Raw genomic sequence first — 25,468 nt, 5'->3', positions numbered from 1 at the left:
AACCGCAAAGAGCGAATGACACGGAAGCTTCAGAAAGCGTTTCTGCTATGAGAGCGGCTAGGTCTCAGTGAAGTCAAATCCCAGCTGCCAAAGGGGTAACAACCCTCTTTCCCCCAGAAACTACGCCGGCAGTTTCCTCAAGTATGCTTATGATCAACTCCTTTATAAGCTTCAAGACCCAACAGAAAGGGCCCTGGACTTCCGTTACAGGTGAAAACTTGCCAGGCACCTCTTTCACAGCGAGCGCTAGGTTACCATGCTCGCGGCAACCGAGGCCGATACTAGGTTGACTCTTAATTTCTCAAACTAGATAGAAATTACTAATGAGAAAAGTGATCTTCTTGACACAGAAGGTGAACTTGTTTCCCTACATACCTTTTTAAAATCCTTACCCAAGGATATGTTTATTGATGAGAGAGAGAGGAGAGAGACACACCGATCGGTTGCCCCCTGTGCCCTGACCAAGGATGGAACCTATAAGCTAGATAAGTGCCCTAACCAGAAATCAACCCACGACTTTTTGGTGTACAGGACAACCCACCAAACAATTGAGCCACCAAGTCAGAGCTCCCTACATACTTTGCTACCACCTTTTATGTGCATTATATGCATGCTTAGTCCATGTATTTGTTAAAGACCTAATGTTTATAACCCATCTAAATATCACTGTAACATTATCAAAAATACTTTTACTAGTCTACATTCCCCCCCACTTTTAACTCTTACCATAAAAGTTTAACTTTATATGGTCAAAGCAGGCCTTACATTCTGATTTTTTGTTGTTGTTATTTCAAAGTTTACAGGGCTGCCATCTGTCTAAGACCTATGCCCCCATCTGCTTTACCTCCTTCCTGACTTGCATTTATTTTGTTAAGAAATGTGGACTTAATTTTCTACCAAAATCTCCCAGCACCATAAAAATGGAAGAGACCAAGTACCTACTGATTGCTAAGTACTATGCTAGCTGCACTCACATGAATTCTTTTGTTTTATTTCCATAAAAACTTCTATAAAGTTATATAATTTCATTTTACTAATAAAAAATTTGAAACTCAAGATATCAAGTAACTTACCCAAAGGGATAGCTAGGAGAGGGCAGCATCATAATGCAAAAAGACGTCTAAATGTGCTCATGGTCCCACTAAACTTCAAAGACCCTTTGTCCGCTGTCCCCCTTGTTCCGTGCCTCCTTCACACACCATACTTTCACAGTGTGTCTTTTCGTGAGCTTCAGTCTGTTTTACTGATATATGTTTCAATTTCACATCTGAATCATAGGCATTTTTTCATTATTATAATAAACCTCTTTAGGCCAATACAATTAGTGGTAGTTTAACATAGTGGATCAAAGCAAGGACTTAGAAAATGTATATGTACTTCACAAAGTTAATTTATCGTAGGAAGGTATTGCCATTCACTGGTCAGTTATGCAGGGCCCCATCAAGAGGGGTTTCCTGTAATTCTTTCACATAAATAACCTCTTAAACCTTTATCTGCCTTTCCCCCCTTTTTTTCTTTTTTAATCATTACCCGAGGACATTTTCCCATTTTTTGTTCAGATAGAGTAGGAAGGAGAGAGAGGAAGAGAGAGAAACATCAACGTGAAAGGGACACATCAAGTGGCTGCCACCTGCACGACCCAACCAGGGCCAGGGACAAACTGCAACCGAGATATATGCCCTTGGCGAGAACCGAACCCAGGTCTCTCCGGACCACAGGCTGACATTCTAACCGCTGAGCCAAACTGGCCAGGGCTGCCTTTCCCTTTTTTTTAAAGTGAAAGTGAGATGTTATGGACACTTGCAATCCAAATACAGAAACCTTACCCTAATTTGACAGTCAACTTTTTAGGAACAACATCTTCAATGATTTTTTAATCAAATTTTTATAGACATTTTAATGCTCATTTTATTGGCTTCATAATATTTAACTGCATAAATTCAGTAAAAAGGACAATGGAAAAAATAGGGTGGTAAAAATATTACAACTAACCATTGATGACCATGTAAGTCAACTGCCAAATCCGAAGTTGAGCAAAGACTGTGAAGAGCTGGTATATGTGTACTGCCTTGAGTAAGTCATCTATGACGGCTGGTCTATCAAATCCAGGCTCCTTGAAAATGCTTCCAATGTGCCAATTTATGTGATAATGCATGACAAGACAGGGTATATTCCAATGCTCCTGCCTTAATATTTACAATCACCTGTTACTCTGAAGGAAAATTTTTATTATGCTGAGATTTGCTTACGGATACAAAAATTTCAATTTATCTTGGTGAATGCTGACATGTAAACTTACTCTTTTAGAAATCAAGAGGTCTTAACATATTTACATGAAACTTTGAAAATATCTTATTTACTAATCATTTTGTAGCTTTTCTTTTCTTATTGATTATGCACAACTGTAATTAGGTTCACCACAAAATTTGTTTTGCTACTGTAAATGTGTTTATTTTCAGTGGTTTTTAAATTTTACTATGCATAAGAATCACCTCTAATAATTCTAGTTGGGACTGGGAATGGCACATTGGCAGGTATCTGAGCTTTTAATAAGCATGCCAGGTGATTCTGATGCCAGAAGCCTAGTTACTTAGTACTATCACCAAGTTCTAGCAGCCTTTATAAGCAGATTTACATTCCTCCAGGCAAAATATTGAAATATTTTGCCTATTACTCTTCTTTTTTCTTCTATCACACTTACAAGACTTATAAGACGATTAATATCTGTATTACAAATTTAGGCTTAACCTGAAGGATTACAATGTATTATTTTTTGGTGAAGAGATGGTTTTTACTTGTTGGTATTAAAGACTTAACATTTATATTACTAAATGAAGAGTGTAGTTAGATTTATCAGGAACAGGGATCTAAGGTATTTATAGCTGAACCAAGAGGGTACCTACCCATTTCCTTCTTCATTTTTGAAATGTTTGGAAATTATCTTTTCTTGAAGGTTTAGACAATTGTACCTATGAATAATCCACATGATTCTGGAGCATTTGATGAAATTCTTTTGTGAAAACACCTCTTCCCTAATTAGTGGGTCTGCTAAGATTTCTTTTCTTTTCTTTTTTTTAAATCCTCACCCAAGGACATTTTCCCATTTTTTGTTCAGAAAGAGTGGGAGGGAGAGAGAGGAAAAGAGAGAGAAACATCAACGTGAAAGGGACACATCAAGTGGCTGCCACCCGCAGGACCCAACCAGGGCTGGGGACAAACTGCAACCGAGGTACATGCCCCTAGTGAAACCGAACCCGAGTCTCTCTGGACCGCAGGCTAACACTCTAACCGCTGAGCCAAACCAGCCAGGGCGGTCTTCTAAGATTTTTTATTGCACAGATTAGAATCTCTTATTTTTGTAACTGACATTCCATTTCACTTAAGTTTGCAAATTTAGAATCCTATAAATGTTTAAAATAGCAAATCTATTATTTCTTTTGGTTTCTAATTTCATGGTTTTTAAGAATTATACTTATTTTAATTTTTTTTCTTCTCTTGTAAAGAATCAGCTCTTAAAAATTTCTGTATCAAACCACCAGTTTTATGCTTGTACATTTTTTTCCTTAGGTCCTCTATTCCAATCCCCTCCAAATCCTAGGTTGAATATTACAGTAAAAAAAATAGAAATTATAAAAGCTAATTAGGTATATAATTTATAGAGGATTTAATGTACGACCATTAGCCATATCAATAAAGTGACATTCAAGGTCATATAAAGTTATGAAACTATCGCTGCTCTGTAACTACTTTAAGGAAATTAGACTATGTATTTCACTTCTTGAAAAAAATTGTGAGTTGCAGATCACAAAAACTAAGTGTAATTATAGTATATGGAATTAAGTATATTGATGGCGAAGTGCAGATTCTTTTGCTCATCCGTAAGATTGTAATTCTTGAGAAACTATAAGCTCCTACTATTAGTAAAAGGTAACTTTCTAGAATTTTCCCTAGAGCATCAATCTGCTTAAGGGTTAGAAATAGTATTAACGTCACAAAAAATTACATTCTATACTTGTCATTTTGCATTTCCCTGGTGATACTGCAGCAATAGTATATAAATACTCTCTTCAGATTTCATTGGCAGATAGTAAAATTTTCTGTTCTCTATGAACACATATTAGAGTGACGGAAATGAAACAAGCGAAGTAACCACAGCTGAGCATCCCCCACAGGAACGGCCTTATACTGGGTGCTTCGGGGGTTGAACTGATGGGTAAGGCATGGTCCCCACTCTAAAGCAGCTTTAATTCACAATGGAATTAAATAAGAGATAAGCCCCTGTATCAGGGAGGACACTCCTAGAACTAAGGTACAGCTTGTGGGATTAACAACTTTTAAGTGGAGTTTTTGAGAGACAGATATTTGAATAGATAGGGAAGCAGAGGGGGAAGATGCTGGAAAAGTCACAGACCAGGATGTACACACAAAAGCACGGGACAGCTGCTAAGAAACGACGGCCCTGAAGCTGGAGAAGAGGGCACAGAGCTCAGGTGAGCGGGGAAGAGCTGGCCCTGGAGCTGCAGAGACAAACACTGGCTGGGGCTTGCTGCTCAGTGGGAGAGAGACGACCAACAAGAGGATGGTGGGAAAAGCATATACAGAGAGGCATACCTAGGGCTCGGACATACCCAAGGGCTAAGGGAAGGCTTCCTGAGGCCTATTACGGGAGAAGGAAAGCTAGTACCAGACTGTGAGAAACCACTGTAAGTATTGGGGTATGGGGGGGAGGGGGGCAGCTGAGGACTTCTTGCATAAGGAGAGTTAAATTATGTGGCCCAGAGTGAAGGCCCATGAGTGACACGAAATCCCATTTTAATACTCCAGATGACAGAGGATGAAGGTCACAGCATTTCTAGTAGACAGTGGAATGCATTGAAAACTCCAGTGACTCTTTTAAAAAATTTTTTTATCCTCCCCTGAGGACATTTTTCCATTTTTTGTTCAGATAGAGTGGAAGGGAGGGAGAGGAAGAGAAAGAGAGAGAGAAACATCGACATGAAAGGGACACATCGAGTGGCTGCCACACACACGACCCAACCAGGGCCAGGGACAAATCCCAACCAAGGTACGTGCCCTTAGCGGGAACCAAACTTGTGTCTCTCTGGACCACAGGCCGACGCTCCAACCGCTGAGCCAAACTGGCCAGGGCGGGACTAACTCTTAAATAACAGTTTTACGGCTAACACAGAGGGGCAGTCCCCCTTCGCACACCTTCTGGGCAATCATGTTGCAGATCTCAGGCAGGAAGTCCTCACTGAGTAGCTTATAGAGCTGCCGCTCTCGAAGCGAAGTCCTCTCCCGGAAACTCTCCGTGACCTGTCTCCATTCTTCTTCTGTTTGGCACAGGAGCCACCAAGTGCCTTGACCTGGCCCTTGGGATCCTGGAGAAGAAAGGGATGGGTTCATTAAATAGATCCTATTAGGACCTTTTCCCTATTTATTCTCAATTTCATTTTTACTCTAGGTCATGAACAAAACCAGAGAATAAGAAAAACAGACTATTACTTTTTTTTTTTTCTTAATTCTCATCCGAGGATATTTTTCCATTACTTTTTAGATAGAGTGGAAGGGAGAAACATCAATGTGAGAGAAGACACATCAACTGGCCCCCTTCTGCAAGACCCCCACAAGGGCCGGGGATGAAACCTGCAACCCAGGTACGTTACCCTTGACTAGGAATTGAACCTGGGATCCCTCAATCCATGGGCTGATGCTCCAACTGCTGAGCCAAACTGGCCAGGGCCAGACTGACTACTTTTTAATTTTAAGGTTGGTTGTGTATTGTGAGAGAGAGAGAGAGAGAGAGAGAGAGAGAGAGAGAAAGAGAAACATTGATGTGAGAAAGAAACATCAATCAGCTGCCTCCTGCACGTCCCCTATTGGGAATGGAGTCCACAACTCAGTCATGTGTCCTGACTGGAAATCGAAATGGGACCTCGAAGTCCATGGGACAGTGCTTAATCCACTGAGCCACACCGGCCGAGCCATAGTGTATACTTTTTATTTTCCTGTTACTATCACTGTTCACAGTAAAAGTGAACATTGACCAAAGACAGTATGAATATAACTTTTGTGACTTTCATAAAATAGATGTGAATATACTAGAAATGCTTAAATGTATTTACTCCCATATTCAAATCAGTTTGATTTTACCTTCTGCACAGTCTTCTTTGTTTCATAGACACTGAGATAAGATTGTTAAATTGATATTCCCCCCCAAAATAATGCAATTTGGATTATAGAACTGAAATCTGAATAGGAAACCAGTATACTCTCTTATGTAGTAAAGCATTTTACATGAAAAAGATAGCTCTTTCAGAAGTTGCTCATTCATCCAAATGTTTGGGTGTCTATTACACTGTGGCCAGGCAACTGAGCAAAGGTGAAAGAACTACTCCTGATTTAAAGCTGTGTGTCAGGAGAGACGGCAAGAATCGAGCGCAAGGAGACAAAACTAAGGCAAGAAGGCCAGTCAGACGGGGCTGCAATGATCCGCACTGCTCTGTAAGACTCTGCAAAACAGTCTCCACCATAATACGAGTCAATCACATTATTTAATCCTTTCTAAAAACTCAAGCAGAGGTCATTACCATTTCTTGTCTGTGGCTCAGATGCCAAGTAGTTTTCTTCCTGCTGCTTTTCACTGAAACACAGGAAAAAGAGATTAACACTAAAAACAAAGACATGTGCAAAACTGTCGTTTCCCCGTAACGTAGGCCCAACTGAGTGAGTGTGGGTGTGTGTGTGTCAAGAGAGTAAGGTTAGAAAAAATGACATATAGGAACCCACTGTTATGGTAATATCAATCATAGAAAAATATTAACTCTTAAAACATTAACGAAAAAATCAGAGGAGTTAAGTGTTAACAGTTAAATGTCAAGAAAAAAATAACCATAAAGATACCGATGCCCTCTTCCCGATTCAGAGCTACACTGGAGATAAGGCATACAGGGGTGGGCAAAGGCAGGTTTACAATGGTGATACAAACAAATAACACAATAAATAAATAATGCAAAAATAAATTGTTTCACATACTCACAACTGGAACCCTACTTTTGCCAGCCCTAAATTTAAATTTAACCTCATGTAACGTAGAACAAGGCTTGCCATTTAACATGACCCTGGGAAAGTTAATTGATACACCCATAAAATGGCGCCACTAATGATGCCCACCTCACAAGGATGTTGGGCATTAAATGGTAAAATACAAAAGTGCTCAGCTTGAGTATTCGGGATCATTGTCACTCCACCCCGCATCATACCAGACACATCACTCCACAGAACTTTCTGTGAGAATGAACATGTGCTACACATTGTTGCTGTCCAGTAAGGTAGCCATGAGCCACCTGTGGCCACAGAGCACTTGAAATCTGGCCGGTGTGACTGAGGAACTGAATTTAAATACTGTATTGAATATAGAGCTCTAAAGAATAAAATCTCCAACAGAGGGCAGCACAAGTCCAGGTACACTTGTTAAAATGATTTTGTACAGTAAAACCTCGATACAAGGGACTAATTCAGGGGTGGGGGTGTCCATTAAAGCTGAAAGTTCATTATATAATAAAATAGGTTTTCCAAATGCATATGTTAAAAAATAGGCACACTGCCTGGCTGGTGTGGCTCAGTGGACTGAGCTGAGCATCGTCCCATGGACCAAGAGGTCCTGGTTCAATTCCCGGAAGGGCACATGCCCGGGCTGTGGGCTCGATTCCCAGTGGGATGTGTGCAGGAGGCTACTGATTGATGTTTCTATTTCTCTCTCCCTTCCCCTCTAAATAAATAAATAAATAAATAAATAAATAAATAAATAAAAACATATTTTAAGAAAAAGTGAGTATGTATTGAGTGAGCACACACACAGTTTTCAGTCTGTTACACTGTCCTATTCATTGTGTTGTTCAAGCTCGTCATCATTCCTACTGCACGTCCACTGTCCAACAGGCTCAGAGAGAGAGCCGGTGACTTGCTAGAGGTCACGCAGCCAGGGCTTCCTGACTTCCTAGTGCACGTAGGTACTTTCATGAGCATGTCGACCCAGGTCTCCACAATGTAAGTCCCGTGTCCTTCCCATGGCACAAATAAAAATTGAGGAGGAAGGAACAAGTGAAAACAAGGTTCCTTTTGGCAAGAGGATTCATGACCACCACAGACTAACAAGAGTGTCTTACCTCACTACAATCTCCTCCTGCAGTTTCTTCCGTTTGGGGGGTCTTCCTCTCCTTTTTCCTGTTTTCCCAGGAACACCTGAGACATTTTTTTGTCCGTCACTTTCCCTAAGAAACAGCACATCGAACAGAAATGTTCTGTCATAGTACTGACATATGGTAAGTGTAGCTTTTCTGGTCATGAGGCTGCTGAAAAGGATTACAGGCAGCAGTCCCAGGGAAAGAGCAGAATGACTTCCTGTCTTCCATTATTAGGATGTCAAACCAAGAAAACCAACATTTGCAATATTAAACTCTGAGTAAGACCTAACACTTTCCCAGTAAGCAATGTTCCCAGCAGTAAGAAAATCTACATGAAGCATGATGGCAGCATCAAGAAAATGTTGCGGAAAGGGCTCTTCTCATTTACGAGCGGTCAGGGAGGCCATGGCTCAGCCTTCTTCAAGGTCCTTCTGGTCCCACACTGGTGGAGCAAGCCATCAGTTATCGTAGGAAAAGCGGTTCTCCAGACCTGAGCGTGAAAGGGGCGCTGGCAGTGGTGAGCACTGCTAGGAGCAGCTGCTGCACAGCAGTCTCGGCGAGGAGTGTGCTCCTCGGAAACCGGCGGCAAAGCCGCACTGCTTTCTTCGTCTGTATCACAGGCTACTGTTCACTTCCTTGTTATCTTTGTATGAAAGAACTCCTTTCCATTTCTTTGCAGGTGTGCTGTTATAGCTAATTCCTTAATAAAGAAAAACTGTCCTGCTGATGCATTTAGTTTCAATGACATTTCTGTACAGTAGCCACCCCAGCTCTGACCTTAAACAACGTACCTGCTCAAAGAGAGTTCTCTGTTGGCTTTTCCTTGTATTGGGTCCTCCTTGTACATTCGAGTTCCATAGAAATACCAATATAGTGCCCCAGAATTATCTTCACCTAATGGCTCCACGCGGAGACTGTCTGCATCTAGACCCTAGGGTCGAAGAATAGGGGAAAGAGGTTTGGGAAAATGGAAAACAAAACAGGAGAAAACTAAAATGAGGATTCAACATTTACACTCAGATATACCTCACATTTACAAACACCCAGGTACCATAAGTAATTTTTAATCAAGGCATATGAAACACACCCAGAATGGTTCCCAGCCCATCACTGCTCCCATTCCACCAAGCAGAGAGATCAAAGGGGTTTGAAAACGCACTGTATACTGGGCAGGACTGACTCCATGAAAGAAAGACCATCACAGCGGAGCAGGGCCTGCTGCTAAGAGGCTGTCTCACACGGCCCTCTGCGGCAGCTCCGGCACAAGCGACAGCAGCAACCTGTCATTCCAGCTGAGACCCAGCAACACAGCTCCCGCCCCACCCCAGGGTCTCACCTGGATCGGCCTTCCCACTGCTATGAAAGTCCCCGAGTTGTCAGTCAAGACTGTGCTAAATATATTGCACTGTGATTTTATGCCATGTCTACGAATAGGGCTGAACTGAGGAGTCATCAACACATTCAACTATTTCTGACTGGACAGGATTAGAAACTGACCTTCCTGTGAGTGAAAAGCAGCAGCCTACACCCTCCCTCGGAGACAGGCTAAGCAGACAGCAGGAGGGAGGGAGCGAGGAGCTTGCCCCCTTCTCCAGTGTGCAGAGCAAGGATGAACTTCACGTGCATAAATGGGTTAAAGTCTGCAGAGTTTTCAATAAATATGTCCATTATGTTAACTCAAATTTCAGACCTTAGGAAACAAATTCAGTGGCTAATTTAGTTGCAATCTGACTGATGACAGAAAGAATAAATAGGTGCCTCTGATAGTTCTCCTGTATCATCTGCAACTCAGAACATGTAAAGATAAAACCAAACTAAAAATTAAACCAAAATAACACAGTCATGTAAGTGGATGGCTTGAAACCCCTTGGCTACAGAGGTCATGTTTTATAGACACTGTTCCCGTCAATTATGAGTCCCCAGACTAGTAACACAAGCCAAACTCTAGCTTCTCTTAGTATGTTTAGACTTTACATCTTGGATTGCTGTTTTGTTTCTCTCTAGAGCAGCAATCTTCAACCAGGGTGCTGCAAGAACTTTAAAGCAGGCAGTACCTATGTAGTCAGGGGCACTGACCTCTTTTCCCTTAAGCTGTCTAATTAAAAAATGACAACAGCTAACAATAACCATCCAGTATGAATTTATCAAAATTATACCTATGTTTTTTGTCAGATCGGCAAAAAATATGTATGTTTTGGTGTGTCGCAAAATTTTAGTGTGCCATGAAATGGAAAAGGTTGAAAATCGCTGCTCCAGGGGAAGAGCTCGCCAGTGAAGCACCTTGAGAAGATCGAAGACGTCATCTGCATCCAGCCGGTAGTCACAGAGGCGGTGTAGGATCTCCACGCGCGTGCGCAGGGGCAGGTCCTGGAAACTGGCCTCTCGCAGAGGGTTGGGCTTCCCTTCCTCCAGCTCCCAGCGGTAGTTTATGATGTCCTCCAGGTAGCTGTGGAACGTCTGGGACCTAGCCGCACGGCCAACAAGAACACAGAACACTTCACACGGGGGAGAGCTGGCAGGCGGCCTGACAAACCCCAGGCAGCAAACACAAAAAGGCAGCGACAAAGGGGGCCTGGCAGCCCTTACTGAAGCCACACGTCACTACACTGTCTACGTGGACCTCAAATTGCCAAGTCCCAAAGATAAATAAATTAAAAGTTTCTCACAGAAGAGGTTGTTTTACTTTAAACCACTAATAGCACATTCTGGTGAAATATGTAAAAGTTCCACTAATCGATGGTAAACTGTGAAACGGAGGCTCATAAAATTAAAGAGACCACAGTGTGGATGGTTCTTCACTTCAAATCAGGTCCGTGACTTAGATGGCAAACAAAAAGAAACTCAAAAAATTTTATATTCTATTATACATAAATTTAAAATTTTAGGGCATATTACTAAGTACTATATTCTAAATTTTGAAAATAGTTTAGAAAAACTATAGGAAACATTTAAGACAGTTTCATAGCAACTTACATTTTTTTTGGTTAGAGTTTGATCGGCAATTATACAACTGGATTTGATGAGGACCTAAAATGTGCCTTGTAAATAATAAAGTGTTTAATTGTTAGATGGTTATTCTAAACCCCAATTAATGAATCTGGATATAATGTTATCTAATGCTTGCCTTAAAACTTTTTTTCTCACTAAGCAAAGATGTCTTACAAGAACTGTATGTCAGCCCTGGCCGGTGTGGCTCAGTTGGTTGGGCGTCATCCCATGCACCAAAAGGTCGCTGGTTCAATTCCCTGTCAGGGCACATGGCCTGGGTTGCAGGCTCTATCCCCAGCAGGGGGTGTGTTTCCTCTCTCTCAAATTAATAAAAAACATATTTAAAAAATTTAAAGAATTATGTCAATTTTTATATAATTTTTCTTTATTGATTTTAGAGCAAGAGGGAGGAAGAGGGAGAGAGAGAGATAAAAACATTGATGAAAGAGAACATCAACTGGCTGCCTCCTGCACACCCCCCACAGGAGTTACTCCATGTGCCCTGACTGGGAATTGAACCGGTGGCCTCTTGGTGCATGGATCGATGCTCAACCACTAAGCCACACCGGCTGGGCTGTCAATATAATTTTTTAAAAAGGCATGCTGCCGTGTTGACGTGTAATCTATAGTTACACTGGTAGAAAAGTCAGAGGTAATTTTCATGAGGAAAAAAGTAAAGGGCCTTAGGGAAATAAGAAATTAAACATTTTCCTTAACCTATGGAAAAAGCGGATGTGTTAGCTTATCACAATGCAGCACAAGCCTCCCAGCATCATGGCTCACACGCACAGCACGAGCACTGCGTGTGAACAGCTGCTGGAGCCTGGTGGGCTTGGACTGGCTTCCTCTCCACTGCCTGTGAAGCTGGTGCTGCCCCTCCAGGAGGGAGGAGCTGGACAAAGAACAGTTCACACTGGTGGAAAAAAGCAGACAGTGTGGCAATGATGAATTTGAAAATAAAACAGGTGTGCTTTAAAAATTGGTTTTTGGTAGCAAGAAGTATGAAGATGACAATCTGTCTTTGGTAATAAATCCCTTCACCTACCACATACTTTCTAGAATTTCTAATGTACACCAGGTGCCCCAAACAACAAGGCATGTTTTTCCCGCAGTAAAATAAAATGTGGAACCTATGACACTGACACCATTCGAGCGGAATGGTCGCGTCGCTGGAGGCTGTGGCAGGAGGCAGGCTGGGCCCGGCTAGGGAGAGCTCTCTCACTGCAGTGTGAGGAATGGAGGCACAAGCAAGTCCACTCAACAAGCCCTGCAAGTGCACAGTGGGGCTCTCTGCCCTACGGTCTGCCTGGAAGCCCCTACCTGTCTCAAATAATCACATGTTGGAGATTCCTTCTCAATAGTGCTGTTATCCTACTCAGTATATCACTTCCACTGACAGTTTTCTTGGCATCTCCATACGACCTTACCACGAGATACTTGATGGATTACGATGGAAGATAATTCATTTTCCTTGTATATAAATATACCTTCTCATATAAATCTATATTCCTTTCTTTAAAACATCTGAAATTCAAGGAAAAAAAACAACTTAAAAAACTATTTTTACTGATTTTAGAGAGAGGAGAGAGAGAGAAACACTGATCATCTGTTTCCTGCATACCCCCCAGAGGGATCCAGCCAGAAACCGGGACCTGTACCCTGACTGCGACCTTTTGGAGCACTGGATGACACCCAACCAACTGACCAAGGATATTTAAAACAAAAAGACTTCAGAAAGCCAAAACCCAGGCGAATACTTTCTCAGCAGTGGTTCATCTTCCATGAACATAAACTCTGAGGGCCTGATGAGGCCCTGCACACACAGCTCTGCCCCACTCTCGCTCCTGCCACCTAGAGGAAGAAGAGTGCAGTGGTACGATGCTGCTAAAAATGGGTAATATACCACTGCTAAAAATGGGTATATTTTTTAGAACTTCTCAGACTGCAGTTCTAGAGTTTTCATTTATTGTTTTTGTTAGGCAAAAAATATCTGAGGATATTTTTCCATTGATTTCTATAGACAGAGAGGGAGGGAGGGAGGGAGGGAGAGAAACATGGATACAAGAGAGACACACTGATCACTCCCTCCCTCACGACCCCAATCAGGGCCGAGGATGGAACCCGTGACCCAGGTAAGTGCCCTTGACTAGGAATCAGACCCGTGACCTTCAGTCTGCAGGCTGACACTCCAACCACTGAGCCACACAGGTCATGGCAGTAGTCCTAGCATGGAGACTGCCTGAAACACTCACTCATCCATTCACTTCAGTGAAAGTCTTTCATTATGACGACTTCGATGTTTGTCATCTCTCTGAAATTCAGAATTTTTTTTTTTTATCCTCACCTGAGGACATTTTTCCATTTTTTGTTCAGACAGAGTGGGAGGGAGAGAGAGGAAGAGAGAGAGAGAAACATTGACGTGAAAGGGACACATGGAGTGGCTGCCACCCGCACAACCCAACCAGGGCCTGGGGAACAAACTGCAACCGAGGTACGTGCCCTTAGTGGGAACCAAACCCGGGTCTCTCTGGACTGCAGGCTGACGCTCTAACCGCTGAGCCAAACCTGCCAGGGCTGAAATTATTCAGAATTTTAATGAAACGCTTCAACAGAACATGGTAACAAAAAGATCAAACCAATTGGAAGTTATGAGCACAACCAGGTTTACTTTCTTTCTTGTCTGAAAAATGTTCCAAATGCTTTTAAATGAAAAGCTATTAATTATTCCCCCATTCCCTATAACAGTAAGAAAACATGAATGAGAATGAACCACCTTTCCACACTCCCAGAGCTGGACATTGCTTAGAAACCCCGCAGAGATTTCCTCAGTTTGCTGCAGACAAGAATATGCTTCTATCATTGAGACCAATGCTGACAAAGAGGCCTGACCTGAATCAAGTATGTTAACACAAGTCTCAGGTGGCTGGCCCTAGAAGAACTCTTGACTATGCAGGACAGCAAATTTTAATTTCTGAAACCTGTTTTAGAAAATCATAGTCTACTTGCAAGGAACCAATTAAGGCATGGCATCATAGGTTAAGCACAATGAAACCAAATAAAAAGTCTCCCATTTGCTACAGCTATTTGTGAAGCAAATGAAATATGTGTATGCACAGTTAGGCCACATTTAATATGAGTGCTGGCCTGAGACAAAGATTCTTGTTCCAAGTGAAGCAACAAGTAAAAGGCTTTATAAGAATACCTGATAAAATGCTTATTCTTAAGCATCATAGAAAGACCCAGGTCAAAATAATTTAAATAAGGTATCTTCTCTAGGGCTGTATAGTGGTTGCCATATCCAACACACCCTGAAATCAACATGATTGGTAGGGTAAGTAAAAAATCACAACAGCTTCGCCCTGGCCGGTTTGGCTCATCGGCCTGCGATCCAGAGACCCGGGTTCGGTTCCCACTAAGGGCACGTATCTCGGTTGCAGTTTGTCCCCGGACCTGGTCGGTCGTGCGGGTGGCAGCCACTCGATGTGTTCCTTTCACGTCGATGTTTCTCTCTCTCTCTCTGTTCCTCTCTCTCCCTCCCACTCTACCTGAACAAAAAATGGAAAAATGTCCTCGGGTGAGGATAAAAAAATAAATAAATAAAAATCACAACAGCTTCAAATTTAAGTAAATGTGATTAAGATACAAAACACATCAGGGAAATACGAACATAACGTAGATTTCCCATGTACTTATTACTGTTTATGTTGGGAAACAAAGAAAAGGATTATATGTCAACTAGAAATCAACATGTAATCATTTTTAAAAAGACAAAGGGCTCTTTTTAACAGAAGTCAGACCGGGATCACAAACACTGTTATAGGACTTGGGAAGTCTATGTATAGTGTCCAGTGTAAGGTGTGAAGGAGTACAATAAGAATTGTGAATAGCTTCTGGATTTAGAGATGCATGCTGCTAGCCCTAGAATCACACACAGAGTCATTACAAGAAATAAAGTGAAATATTGAACAAAAATAGCCTCCCATAAAGCACTGAAGAACCAACAGAGGAGCAAATACCAGAAAGGAGCACATAAAAAGATAATCATCTGAGAAATGCAAATCATTATCTCAATGAGATAACACTTCACACCCACCAGGATAGCTAAAATAAAAAAGATAAGTGCTGACCAGGATGTGGAGAAACTGAAACCCTCATACACTACTGGGAAGGCAAGGTGCAGCCAATCTGGAAGTTAAATGAGTGCTCTGGCTGGCGGCTCAGTTGGGTGGGCATAGTCCTATGCACTGAAAGGTTACTGGCTGGATTTCTGGGCAGGGGTATGCTGGACAGCCGGCTCAATGTTATGTTCTCACATGATGTTTCTCTCTCTCCCTCTCCCTTTCTCTCTCTCTAAAAATCAATAACTATTCTTAAAAAAATAAAAAAAAAGTTAAACACAGAATTATTGTATGACCCAATCATTTATCTTCTAGGTATATACCTAAAGAGAAATGAAAACATACGCACACAGAAGTGTACACAGTCATATTCAGCTGCGTAATTCAAAACAGCTGAAAGATGAAAAAGTAAAAATGTCCATTAACTGATGAATAAAACCTGTCTCTACACAATAGAATATTTTTAAGACATAAAAGAAATGAAGTACATGGTTGAAACTTGAAAACATTATGCTAAATGAGAGAAGCCACACACACACAAAAGACAAATGTTGTATAATTCCACTTAAAAAAAGTACTTAAAATAGCAAAAAATATAGGATAATAAACATACCAGTGGTTGCCTGGGGTTGGAGGAAATGGGTGACAGCTAATGGGCATGAGATGTCTTTTGGGGGTGATAAAAATGTTCTAGAATTAGATAATGGTGATGACTATACAATTTGTGAATATACTAAATAACAATGAATTGAACACTAGAACAAAAGCCCAGAGGAACAAGTGGAAAGCCAACCATACCGGTAACTGCACTACATGTAAACACACTAAACATTCCAATTGTCAAGTTGAGTGAAAAAGAAAAGAGAAAAAAAAAAAAAAAAAGCAAGACCCAAGTATAAGATACAATCTAAAGATAAAACAACAAACAGGAAAAGGATAGAAAATATACCAGGCAGAATGAGCTAAAAGGCTCTACTTAACATCAAGTAGGTCTGGAGACAAAGAGATAATTCACCAAGAATAATAACAATGTATTTATCTAATAATAAGACATCAAACTCATGAAACAAAGTCAGGCAAAACTAAAGGTTGAACACAAATCCATAAGGTTAGCCAGAGACCTTAAACCCTCTTCCTCATTAATTAATACACCAAGTAGACAAATGAGTCAGTGAGAACACAGGTGTCAAAAACTATCATCCTAACCTAACTGACATTTACAGAATACTGTAAACAAAAAGCACGGAAAAAAAAAAATATATATATATATATATATATATATTTTTTTTTTTCCCCCCAAGTGCATATGACATGTTCATTAAGAGAAACCTTACATGCTGGGACATAAAGTAAATTTCAATAAGCTTCAAAACACCAAAATCTCATAAAGTATATTGTCTGAACACATAGAATTAAATTAAGATAGCACTAACACTAAGATTTTCAGCAATTAAACAACCCACATTTTTTTTTTTAATCCTCACCCAAGGACATTTTTCCATTTTTTGTTCAGATAGAGTGGGAAGGAGAGAGAGAGAAACATCGAAGTGAAAGGGACACATCGAGTGGCTGCCTCCTGCAGGACCCAACCAGGGCCGGGGACAAACTGCAACCGAGGTACGTGCCCTTAGCGGAAACTGAACCTGGATCTCTCTGGACCACGGGCCGATGCTCTAACCGCTGAGCGAACCCGGCCAGGGCAACAACCCACTTTTAATAATCCATGGATCACAGAGGAAATAACAAAATAAAAGAGAACATGTTTTCAATGATATGAAAACCACAGTACACCAAAATTTGTGGGTTACAGCCAAGCACTCCTTAGAAGAAAATTTATAGCTTTGTATTTCTGTATTGAAAACAAAAAGGCTCAAACAGTACTATAACTTAAGAAGAAAGAAAAGAGCAAACTAAAATCAAAGTAAAGATAAGAAAATAATAAAGACAAGAAATCAATAAAACAGAAGAAATAAGTAAAACAGAGAACAGGCACACAGTAGGTAAGGTAAAAAGTTGGTTCCTTAATAAACTTTGGAAAAGCTGATAAACCTGAAAAAAGAAAATTTGATAAACCTATAGAAAGAATAATGAGGGAGAAAGAACAAAGTACAATACCAGAAATGAAAGAGATATTCCTATAGATCATTAAAATAAAAGGATAAACGGATACTGTGAACAGCATTACGGAAAAATGTTTTTAAAAACTTGAGATAAATAGACAAATTCCTTGAAAAATGCCCAAATGACGTAAGATACAGAACATTCAAAATAGTCTTAATGTATTAAAGAAAATGCATCAGCCTTGGCTGGTCTGGCTCTGTGGTTAGAGCATCAGCCCAGCAACCAAAGGGTCTTGGGTTCAATCCCTGGCCCAGGCAGGGTTGAGCCGGAGGCAACCAATCAATGTTGTCTCTCTCTCTCCCCCTTTCTCTCTAAAAAATCAATGGAAAATGTCCTTGGGTGAGGTCTAACAAAAACTAAATAAAAAAATAAATAAAGTTAATAATAATCAATCAAAAATTTACACAAAGAAAACTACAAACCTAAATGCTTTCAACAGTTAATTCTTTCAAATATTCAAGGAAATGTTTGAAAGAAATTATACAAATTCTTTCAGAATACAGAGGAGTAAACACCTCTCAACCCCCTACAAAAATCTGAAAGGCTGATAAGAAAATAAAATTACAAGTAAATATTCCTCATAAATCTAATTTTCTCAAAACAGGGGCAAACGATGGCCCCTGGGCCAAATCCAACTCAATGTTTATCTCTTTTGTTTTTTAAAAATATGTTTTGTTTATTTTTTTAGAAAGAGAGGAAGGGAGAGAAACACCGATGTGAGAAGCACTGACTGGCTGCCTTCCGCACGCCCCCTTCTGGGGAGCCCACAACCCCACCAGGAGTGCAGCCAGAGCCTCAGTCCCTGGGCCAGGCTTGCCCAATCCACGGAGCCACTGCCGGGCAACGTCTATCTCTTTTTACAGCTAAGCTAAGAATGTAAAAACCATTCTGTTTTAAATGGTTGAGGGAAAAATACTATTTCATAATGTAAAATGATATAAACTCAAAGTGCAATGTCCATCAAGTTCTAATAAAACACAGCCACTGCCAGTCATTTAAGTATTGCCCCTGGCTGCTTTGCTCTATGGTGACTGAGATGAGTAGTTGGAACAAATCATATGACCCACACGAAGTCCAATATTTATCCTCCGGCCCTTCACAATAAAAGTCTGCTGGCCCCAGTTTTAAAATGTGCAAACAACTATGAAGAAGACATGGAAGGTCTTGAGTCAATGTGTATTTTCTACTCAACATGTGTAGAAATGAATAATGTTTCTACATACATTGATATAATAAACTGATATTTATTAAAACCTCAAGACTGTTGTAAGGTTTTTCATAAATTATTTCATTTAACCCTCACAATAACTTTGTGGGTATTATTACATTCCCATTTTACAGATGAGGCAAGTTATACACAAAGACATTAAATAACCTCTTAGCTCTACATAATACGTATTAGAACCAGAAAAGGCAAGGCATTCATTTGTCCAAATTTCTCTTTTTTTAGGACGAGATGAAAGTAAAACCTTAGACAATAATGAGCATTCATTCTAAATGCATGTCTGCTGGGACAAAATTTCTATCACTTTGGATAACTCCTTTCAATGGAAAAAGTAAAATCCATTATATAGTGATTTTCTGCCTGGGCGCTCATTACACAGCTTGTGAAAATTCATTGAGCTATGAATTGAGTAATGTGCATTTTTCTGTGTATATATTATACATAAACAACAACAAATAAGGTTGAAGCCTGAGCCTTACCCTAGACGAATCAATTCACAATTTTGGTGCCAACAGTTCCCAAACTCATTTGATCATTCAGAAATATTTTATTTCACTATGGCTGGTTTTACTAAGCGGTTACAGCGTAGGCCCGCGGATCATTTCCCATAAGGGCATGTACCTCAGTTGCAGTTTGTCCCAGGCCCCGGTTGGGGTTGTGTGGGTGGCAATCAGTCGATGTGTCTCTCTCGCATCAATGTTTCTTTCTCTCTCTCTCTCCCTCTCTCTCTCTCTTCCTCTATTTGAAGATGAATGCAAAAAAGTCCTTGGGTGAGGATTAAAAAAATAAAATAAAATAAAGCCCTGGTTGGTTTGGCTCAGCAGTTAGAGCGTCGGCCCGTGGACCAATGAATCATGGGCTCTACTCCGGTCAAATGCATGTACCTTGGTTGCAATTTGTCCCCAGCCCTGGTCGGGGTCCTGCGGTAGGCAGCCACTCAATGTGTCCCTTTCACATAGATGTGTGTGTCTCTCTCTCTCTCTCTCTCTCTCTCATTCTATTTGAACAAAAATGGAAAAAAATGTCCTCAGGTGAAGATAAAAAAAATTTTTTTTAATTTCATGTGTACTAAACTTTTTTTTTTTAATTCTCACCCGAGGACATTTTCACATTTATCTTGAGAAAGAGCGGGAGGGAGAGAGGGAGAAAGAGAGGGAGAGAGAGAAACATCGATGCGAGAGAGAAACATCGTTGTGAGAGAGACACATCAACTGGTTGCCACCCACACGCCCCAACCAGGGCCGGGGACAAACTGCAACCAAGGTACATGCCCTTGGCGGGAACCGAACCCGGGCCTCTCTGGTCTACAGGCCGACACTCTAACCACTGAGCCAAATTTGCCAGGGCTTAACTTTTTTTTAAAAACAAAAACTACAGATTGCTTTCTCCAATGACCTGACATCTCACAGGCATGTTTTGCAGAATGCGGTCTGAAAAATGCTGTGACAGTTCACTGACCTCCGAGGGAAGAACTCCCGTCCGCTCCGTGGCAGGCCTGTGCTGCCACACCCGATCCCTGGCTCTTTCTGCTTCTACCTTCACGTTTTCCTTCAACAGCACAAGTCTCACAAAATCTAACAACTGCTGGCAAAGGGAAGGGAAAAAACTCCATTCTCTCCTCCCCGATACCAAGCATTTAATGTTAACATCTGATTAGAGTCATCTTTAAAAAAAGAAATTAACCTCTCATTTCAAAATAAACCATTTAGGAGTAAATGACACAGTATTGTGATAATGAGGAAACTAAGGTTTATAAAAGCTGCTATAATTCAGCACTACTGAAGGGGAGGAGCAAGCAATCTCTCCAACCTCCCCCAAATACTGGCCGGCCCTCTGTGCAGTCTCAAAAGGCAGAAGTTGTGGAAAGGACAGAGAAGGAACAGATGACAGAATGAAATGGCATTTCAATGTAAGTGATGAGTCAATATAGTTTTGATGAGACAGATACATTCTGAACATAATATAGTTTATATATTTGTATAATAAATATAGTATATAAATACTTTTTTTTTTTTAATCCTTACCCGAGGACATTTCTCCATTTTTTGTTCAGATAGAGCAGGAGGGAGAGAGAGAGAGAAACATCGACGTGAAAGGGACACATTGAGTGGCTCCCACCCACACAACCCAGCCAGGGCCGGGGACAAACTGCAACCGAGGTACATGCCCTTGGCGGGAACCGAACCCGGGTCTCTCTGAACTGCAGGCCGATGCTCTAACTGCTGAGCCAAACTGGCCAGGGCTATAAATACTATTTTTACCCCTAAGTATATATATGAAAAAGAAACCTAGGCAGTATGCTTCATCCTGTGCCCCATCTTCAAGGAGGAGATGGTAATTTCTATTCTATGCTACACTGGGTGATGTTTTAAAATATTTTTATATTGTCAAATTGCATTAATTTTATGCAATAAAGACAGAACACGAAAGGGTCAAAGTTACAGGCCTAAAATATAGACCCTATGACCTCTGTCCTTTTAATTCTTCATATTATCTTGCCTTAACATGATATGGGAAACAGTCATTTTCTAACTGACTATATGATGTTATAAATAACTTAAATTTCTTATGTGTTTCCTTCCCTATAAAATGGTACCATATTAATCTGTGAGATGACCTTATCATCTCTTCATCACCTCATAAGAAAACTGAAAAAGTAATGAAAATATAATGAATGATGGGAAAATGTTGCAGCTAAGCTAAACATATTCTGTAGAACATCCATTATTTAAGATAGTTGTTTTTATAGGGAATATTATCAATGAAAGTATACATTTTTCCTATAATTTATAGTGCAGACTAATGGTAAATATGCAAAAAATAAAATTATAGTAGGAACTAGTTATAGCCATTTACCCAAAGGAGCAAACCAAAACCTCTTGTTGATAATTCCATACACATATGATTTTCAAAAAATCAACTGGTTCTTGTTCAAAAGTCTAGCAAATTACAAACAGAATTTACGAGATACTGGTAATAACTAAGAAAATGTGATTAGATGTAAGCATACAACTTAACCAACATTATTTAGTTTTATACTGGAAGACATAGTATACTAAAAGCATGTATAGCAGGCAGTAAGAGATCCCCCAAATGATTTCTGCCTCCTGGTATTCATACTCTGTACAATCGTTTCCCCTATGTAAGGCAGAACTGTCTGTGGCTTGATTTTAGTCAACAGAATATGTCCCACGATTATGTTATGTGATAGAACACTGTCCCGGCAGACTAGAGCTCTTTTCCTGCTGCCGTGTTGAGAGGGCCGTGTGGAAAAGGACCCGGGGATGACAGATGAGAGCTGACAGCAGCATGCAGCCAACAACCAGCACGAAAACAGAGACCTCAGCCCTACACCTGCAAGGAGATGACTATGCTGTCGACTTGAATGAATGCGTGCTCCTCCCCAATTAAGTCCCCAGATTGCAGTGCAGCCTATTGCGGCCCCGTGAGACCCTGGAGCAGAAGACCAGAAAAGCCAGGTGTATAAAACCGTGAGAAAACAGTAAATGTTTTTAAACTACTAAATTTGTAGAAATTTGCTATGCAGTGACAGAAAACAAACACATGGATCCCCCCCACCAAAGCCTCAAGATGACGGCAATTCCAGCTGGTACCTTGACTGCAGCTCGTAAGAGACCCTAAGCTAGACATACACAGCTCAGTTGTGCCCAGGTTTCTGACCCACAGAAATGTGGTATAAAACATCTGTGTTGTTTTGAAACTGCTGAGTTTTAGGGTGATCTGTTACACAGCAGTAGGTGAGTAGTACATCATGAAGTAGGCAAGAGTACAAGTACAAAGTGGAACGATAACCCTAGAAAACCAAAAGAGAATCAACTTAAAACAATTAATAAACTGGGCAGGTTTATATACACAGAATCTATTCTATATTTAAAAGTACCTGCAGTATGAATGTGATTATATTCTTAAGAGCAACAAGAATTGCCCAGCTCATGTGGCTCAGTGGATTGAGCATCGTCTCATGGACTGAGAGGTCCTGGTTTGATTCCTGGGCTTGATCCCCAGTAGGGGGGCAAGCAGGAGGCAGTCCATCAATGTTTCTCTCTCACATCAGTGTTTCCATCTCTCTCTCCCTTCCTCTGTCTCTAAAAAAAAATCAATAAAAAACATATTAAAAAAAAGATCAACAAAAATTTAAATAGCCAGGAATGTGTCTGACCTAAATGAATAAAGCTGTAACTTTTTTTTTTTTATCATCCTCACCCGAGGACATTTTTCCATTCTTTGTTCAGATAGAGTGGGAGGGAGAGAGAGGAACAGAGAGAGAGAGAAACATCGATGTGAAAGGGACACATCGAGTGGTCGCCACCCGCACGACCAACCAGGGCCGGGGACAAACTGCAACCGAGGTACGTGCCCTTAGCGGGAACTGAACCCGGGTCTCTCTGGACCGTAGGCTGACGCTCTAACTGCTGAGCAAAACCGGCCAGGGCTAAAAGACTTAAGGCAGCCCTGGCAGGTTTGGCTCAGTGGTTAGAGCGTCGGTCTGCGGTCCGGAGAGACCCGGGTTCGGTTCCGGCTAAGGGCATGTACCTCGGTTGCGGTTTGTCCCCGGCCCTGGTTGGTCGTGCGGGTGGCAGCCACTCGATGTGTCCCTTTCACATCGATGTTTCCCTCTCTCTCTCTCTTCCTCTCTCTCTCCCTCCCACTCTATCTGTGTAAAAAATGGAAAAAAAATGTCCTCGGGTGAGGATAAAAAAAAAAAAAAGACTTAAGGCAAGTGATTCCAGCTTATGCAAACAGGCACCACACCAACAGAGAGGGGGTTGTCCCATTGATACTGTGCCCCTAACGATATTCCACCACAGCCTGCCCACGTCCACACCCTGAGGACTCCCAGCTCCACAAAGGAGAGGAGATACTTTTGTTCTGCTAGCACTCAGGGGTGGCATGTTATGGGTAATGTCTGGAGCTGCTAAGGGTAGACAAACACTCTCATGCAAGAGTAAAATAGAACCATCAATGAGGAGGGCAGCCTGGCAAATTGTAAATGGTTATGTCATTTGCTTATCTTCAATCAACACATCAACAAAAGAAATGATCTAAGTACATCACAGGAAATTCAAGTACACAAAAATAATAAGTATGTGCAATAAACCTAAGAAAAAATGTAAAACATGTAAAGAATAATCAACACAATGCAAGTTAAAACAGCTATTAGCTATCAGATGGGTCAAGATTAGACACCAGGTCCAGTTCATTTTACCTTGACAGTCCTTCACTGTCTACTTCTCTCCTTCTTGCCTGATTAATTCATTAGCCCCAATCTGATCTTCCCATTTCCCCTTTTGCTCAAAGATGCTAATTTAAAAACACAAATCTCAACACTCTCCTGCTCTCCTTGCTTTTAGGATTATACCCCCAAATTCTTAATCTAGCCTACATGGCCTGTTAGGCTGCAATTCCTAGTGTGCTGTGGCCATATTGGATTCCTTGAACTGAAATGCATGCAGGAGACAAATAGTTAAAGAAAATAAACAGGGTGGGCCAAGTCAAAGTGCTGGACGGTAATGATGAGCCTCAGCAAGGGAGAGCAATCAAGAACCCTGGGGACTAAGGTAGCCAGAGCACACAGGCCATTTCCCCCAAGTGAATAGGTGTCAGACCATTTGACGTTTTCTAAAGCCTACAAATTAGGATTTTAAATATAAAATCTCATTTTAGACGTTGGCAACAAATCAAAATTTAACACTCAGGGATCAAGGACTGTGCAACTCAAACACTTGGCTCTGGCTCCAGGGTGTCAAACCCTAGCAAGGTAGGGAACTGTTTTTCTGCCAAGGGCCATTTGGATATTTATAACATTATTCACAGGTCATACAAAAGTATCAACTTAAAAATTATCCTGCTGTATTTGGTCATGCTCATCTGGTGAGGCAGGTTATGTTAGCTGGTTCGGACTTCTTGGGCCTTATGCAGCTCATGGGCCGGACGTTCCCCAACCCTGCAACAATCACTCGTATTATCTGCAGTTCTTTGCTGGGCTCACTCGTCAATTCAAAGAGTTGTTTACTGGGCTTGATTATATGTAGAAACTGGCCTAAGAAAGCTCCTATGCAAAGGCTCGGTCACAGTACCACTGTCTCACAGCAGGGTGCGGGCCACGCGGACTTCAGAGCACTGGTCACAGTAACCACGTGGCCCGCTCCCTACAGCCACACTGCAGTGACCGCAGCACAGGACTGCAGCTCTGCGAAGGCCCCGAAGAGCCTGTTCTACAAGGACCTGGTGGCGAGCACCCGGCGGGCACTGTTCAGAACAAGGGCCAGATGCTCACACACAGGTGGTTCAAAGGCAAAGTGGAATAACCCCTGGGTAGGCAGCCAGACAGTTTCCCTAAAAAGTCTTAAATAGGCATTTCTCTTGACTGACTTCCAGAAATTTAAACTAAGGAGATGATTCACTAGGTGTATAAACGTTTTATGTCTAAGAATGTAAATTATAACATGTTTTCAACACTTACAAGCTAGACAAAAATGTCTATCTACAAAATTGGATTTTTGACAAATTTTAAAAAAAGGTGATTATAAGAAAACTAATCATTATAATGGAAAAAAAAAAGCAAGATATGAAAATGTGGAATTATATATCCAGTATGACTACAACTGTACTTAAAAACCACACAAACCACCAACTTACATCCCAAAGAGAATGGGAGAAAACACACTAAAAACCTCATTATGTTTGAGTGATAATACAATAGATGATTTTCCCCTTTCATTTCTACTCTTTGTTTTAGTACAACAACCTGGGTATTCTAAGGGGACAAAATCATATTAACAGTGAGTCCAGGAGCAATAACTCTCCCT

General features: G+C 41.1%; 1 protein-coding gene across 2 annotated transcripts in view; it reads right to left on the bottom strand.

Annotated features, from left to right (window-relative positions):
• The window catches only part of LOC118624034 (cat eye syndrome critical region protein 2), a 172,532-nt gene that overhangs the window by 35,229 nt on the left and 111,835 nt on the right, over positions 1–25,468 (bottom strand). For both annotated transcript variants that reach the window (XM_036251964.1, XM_036251965.1), the window contains exons 3-7: positions 10,467–10,650; positions 8,978–9,117; positions 8,169–8,273; positions 6,591–6,643; positions 5,212–5,381 (exon numbers count right to left, since the gene is read on the bottom strand). In XM_036251964.1, coding sequence (XP_036107857.1) covers positions 5,212–5,381; positions 6,591–6,643; positions 8,169–8,273; positions 8,978–9,117; positions 10,467–10,650 — 652 coding nt within the window. The remainder of the gene's footprint in view (positions 1–5,211; positions 5,382–6,590; positions 6,644–8,168; positions 8,274–8,977; positions 9,118–10,466; positions 10,651–25,468) is intronic.

This window comes from Molossus molossus, unplaced genomic scaffold (genome assembly GCF_014108415.1).
Source record: "Molossus molossus isolate mMolMol1 unplaced genomic scaffold, mMolMol1.p scaffold_m16_p_10, whole genome shotgun sequence".
NCBI lineage: Eukaryota > Metazoa > Chordata > Mammalia > Chiroptera > Molossidae > Molossus > Molossus molossus.
This window is presented reverse-complemented; position numbering and strand designations above follow the sequence as displayed.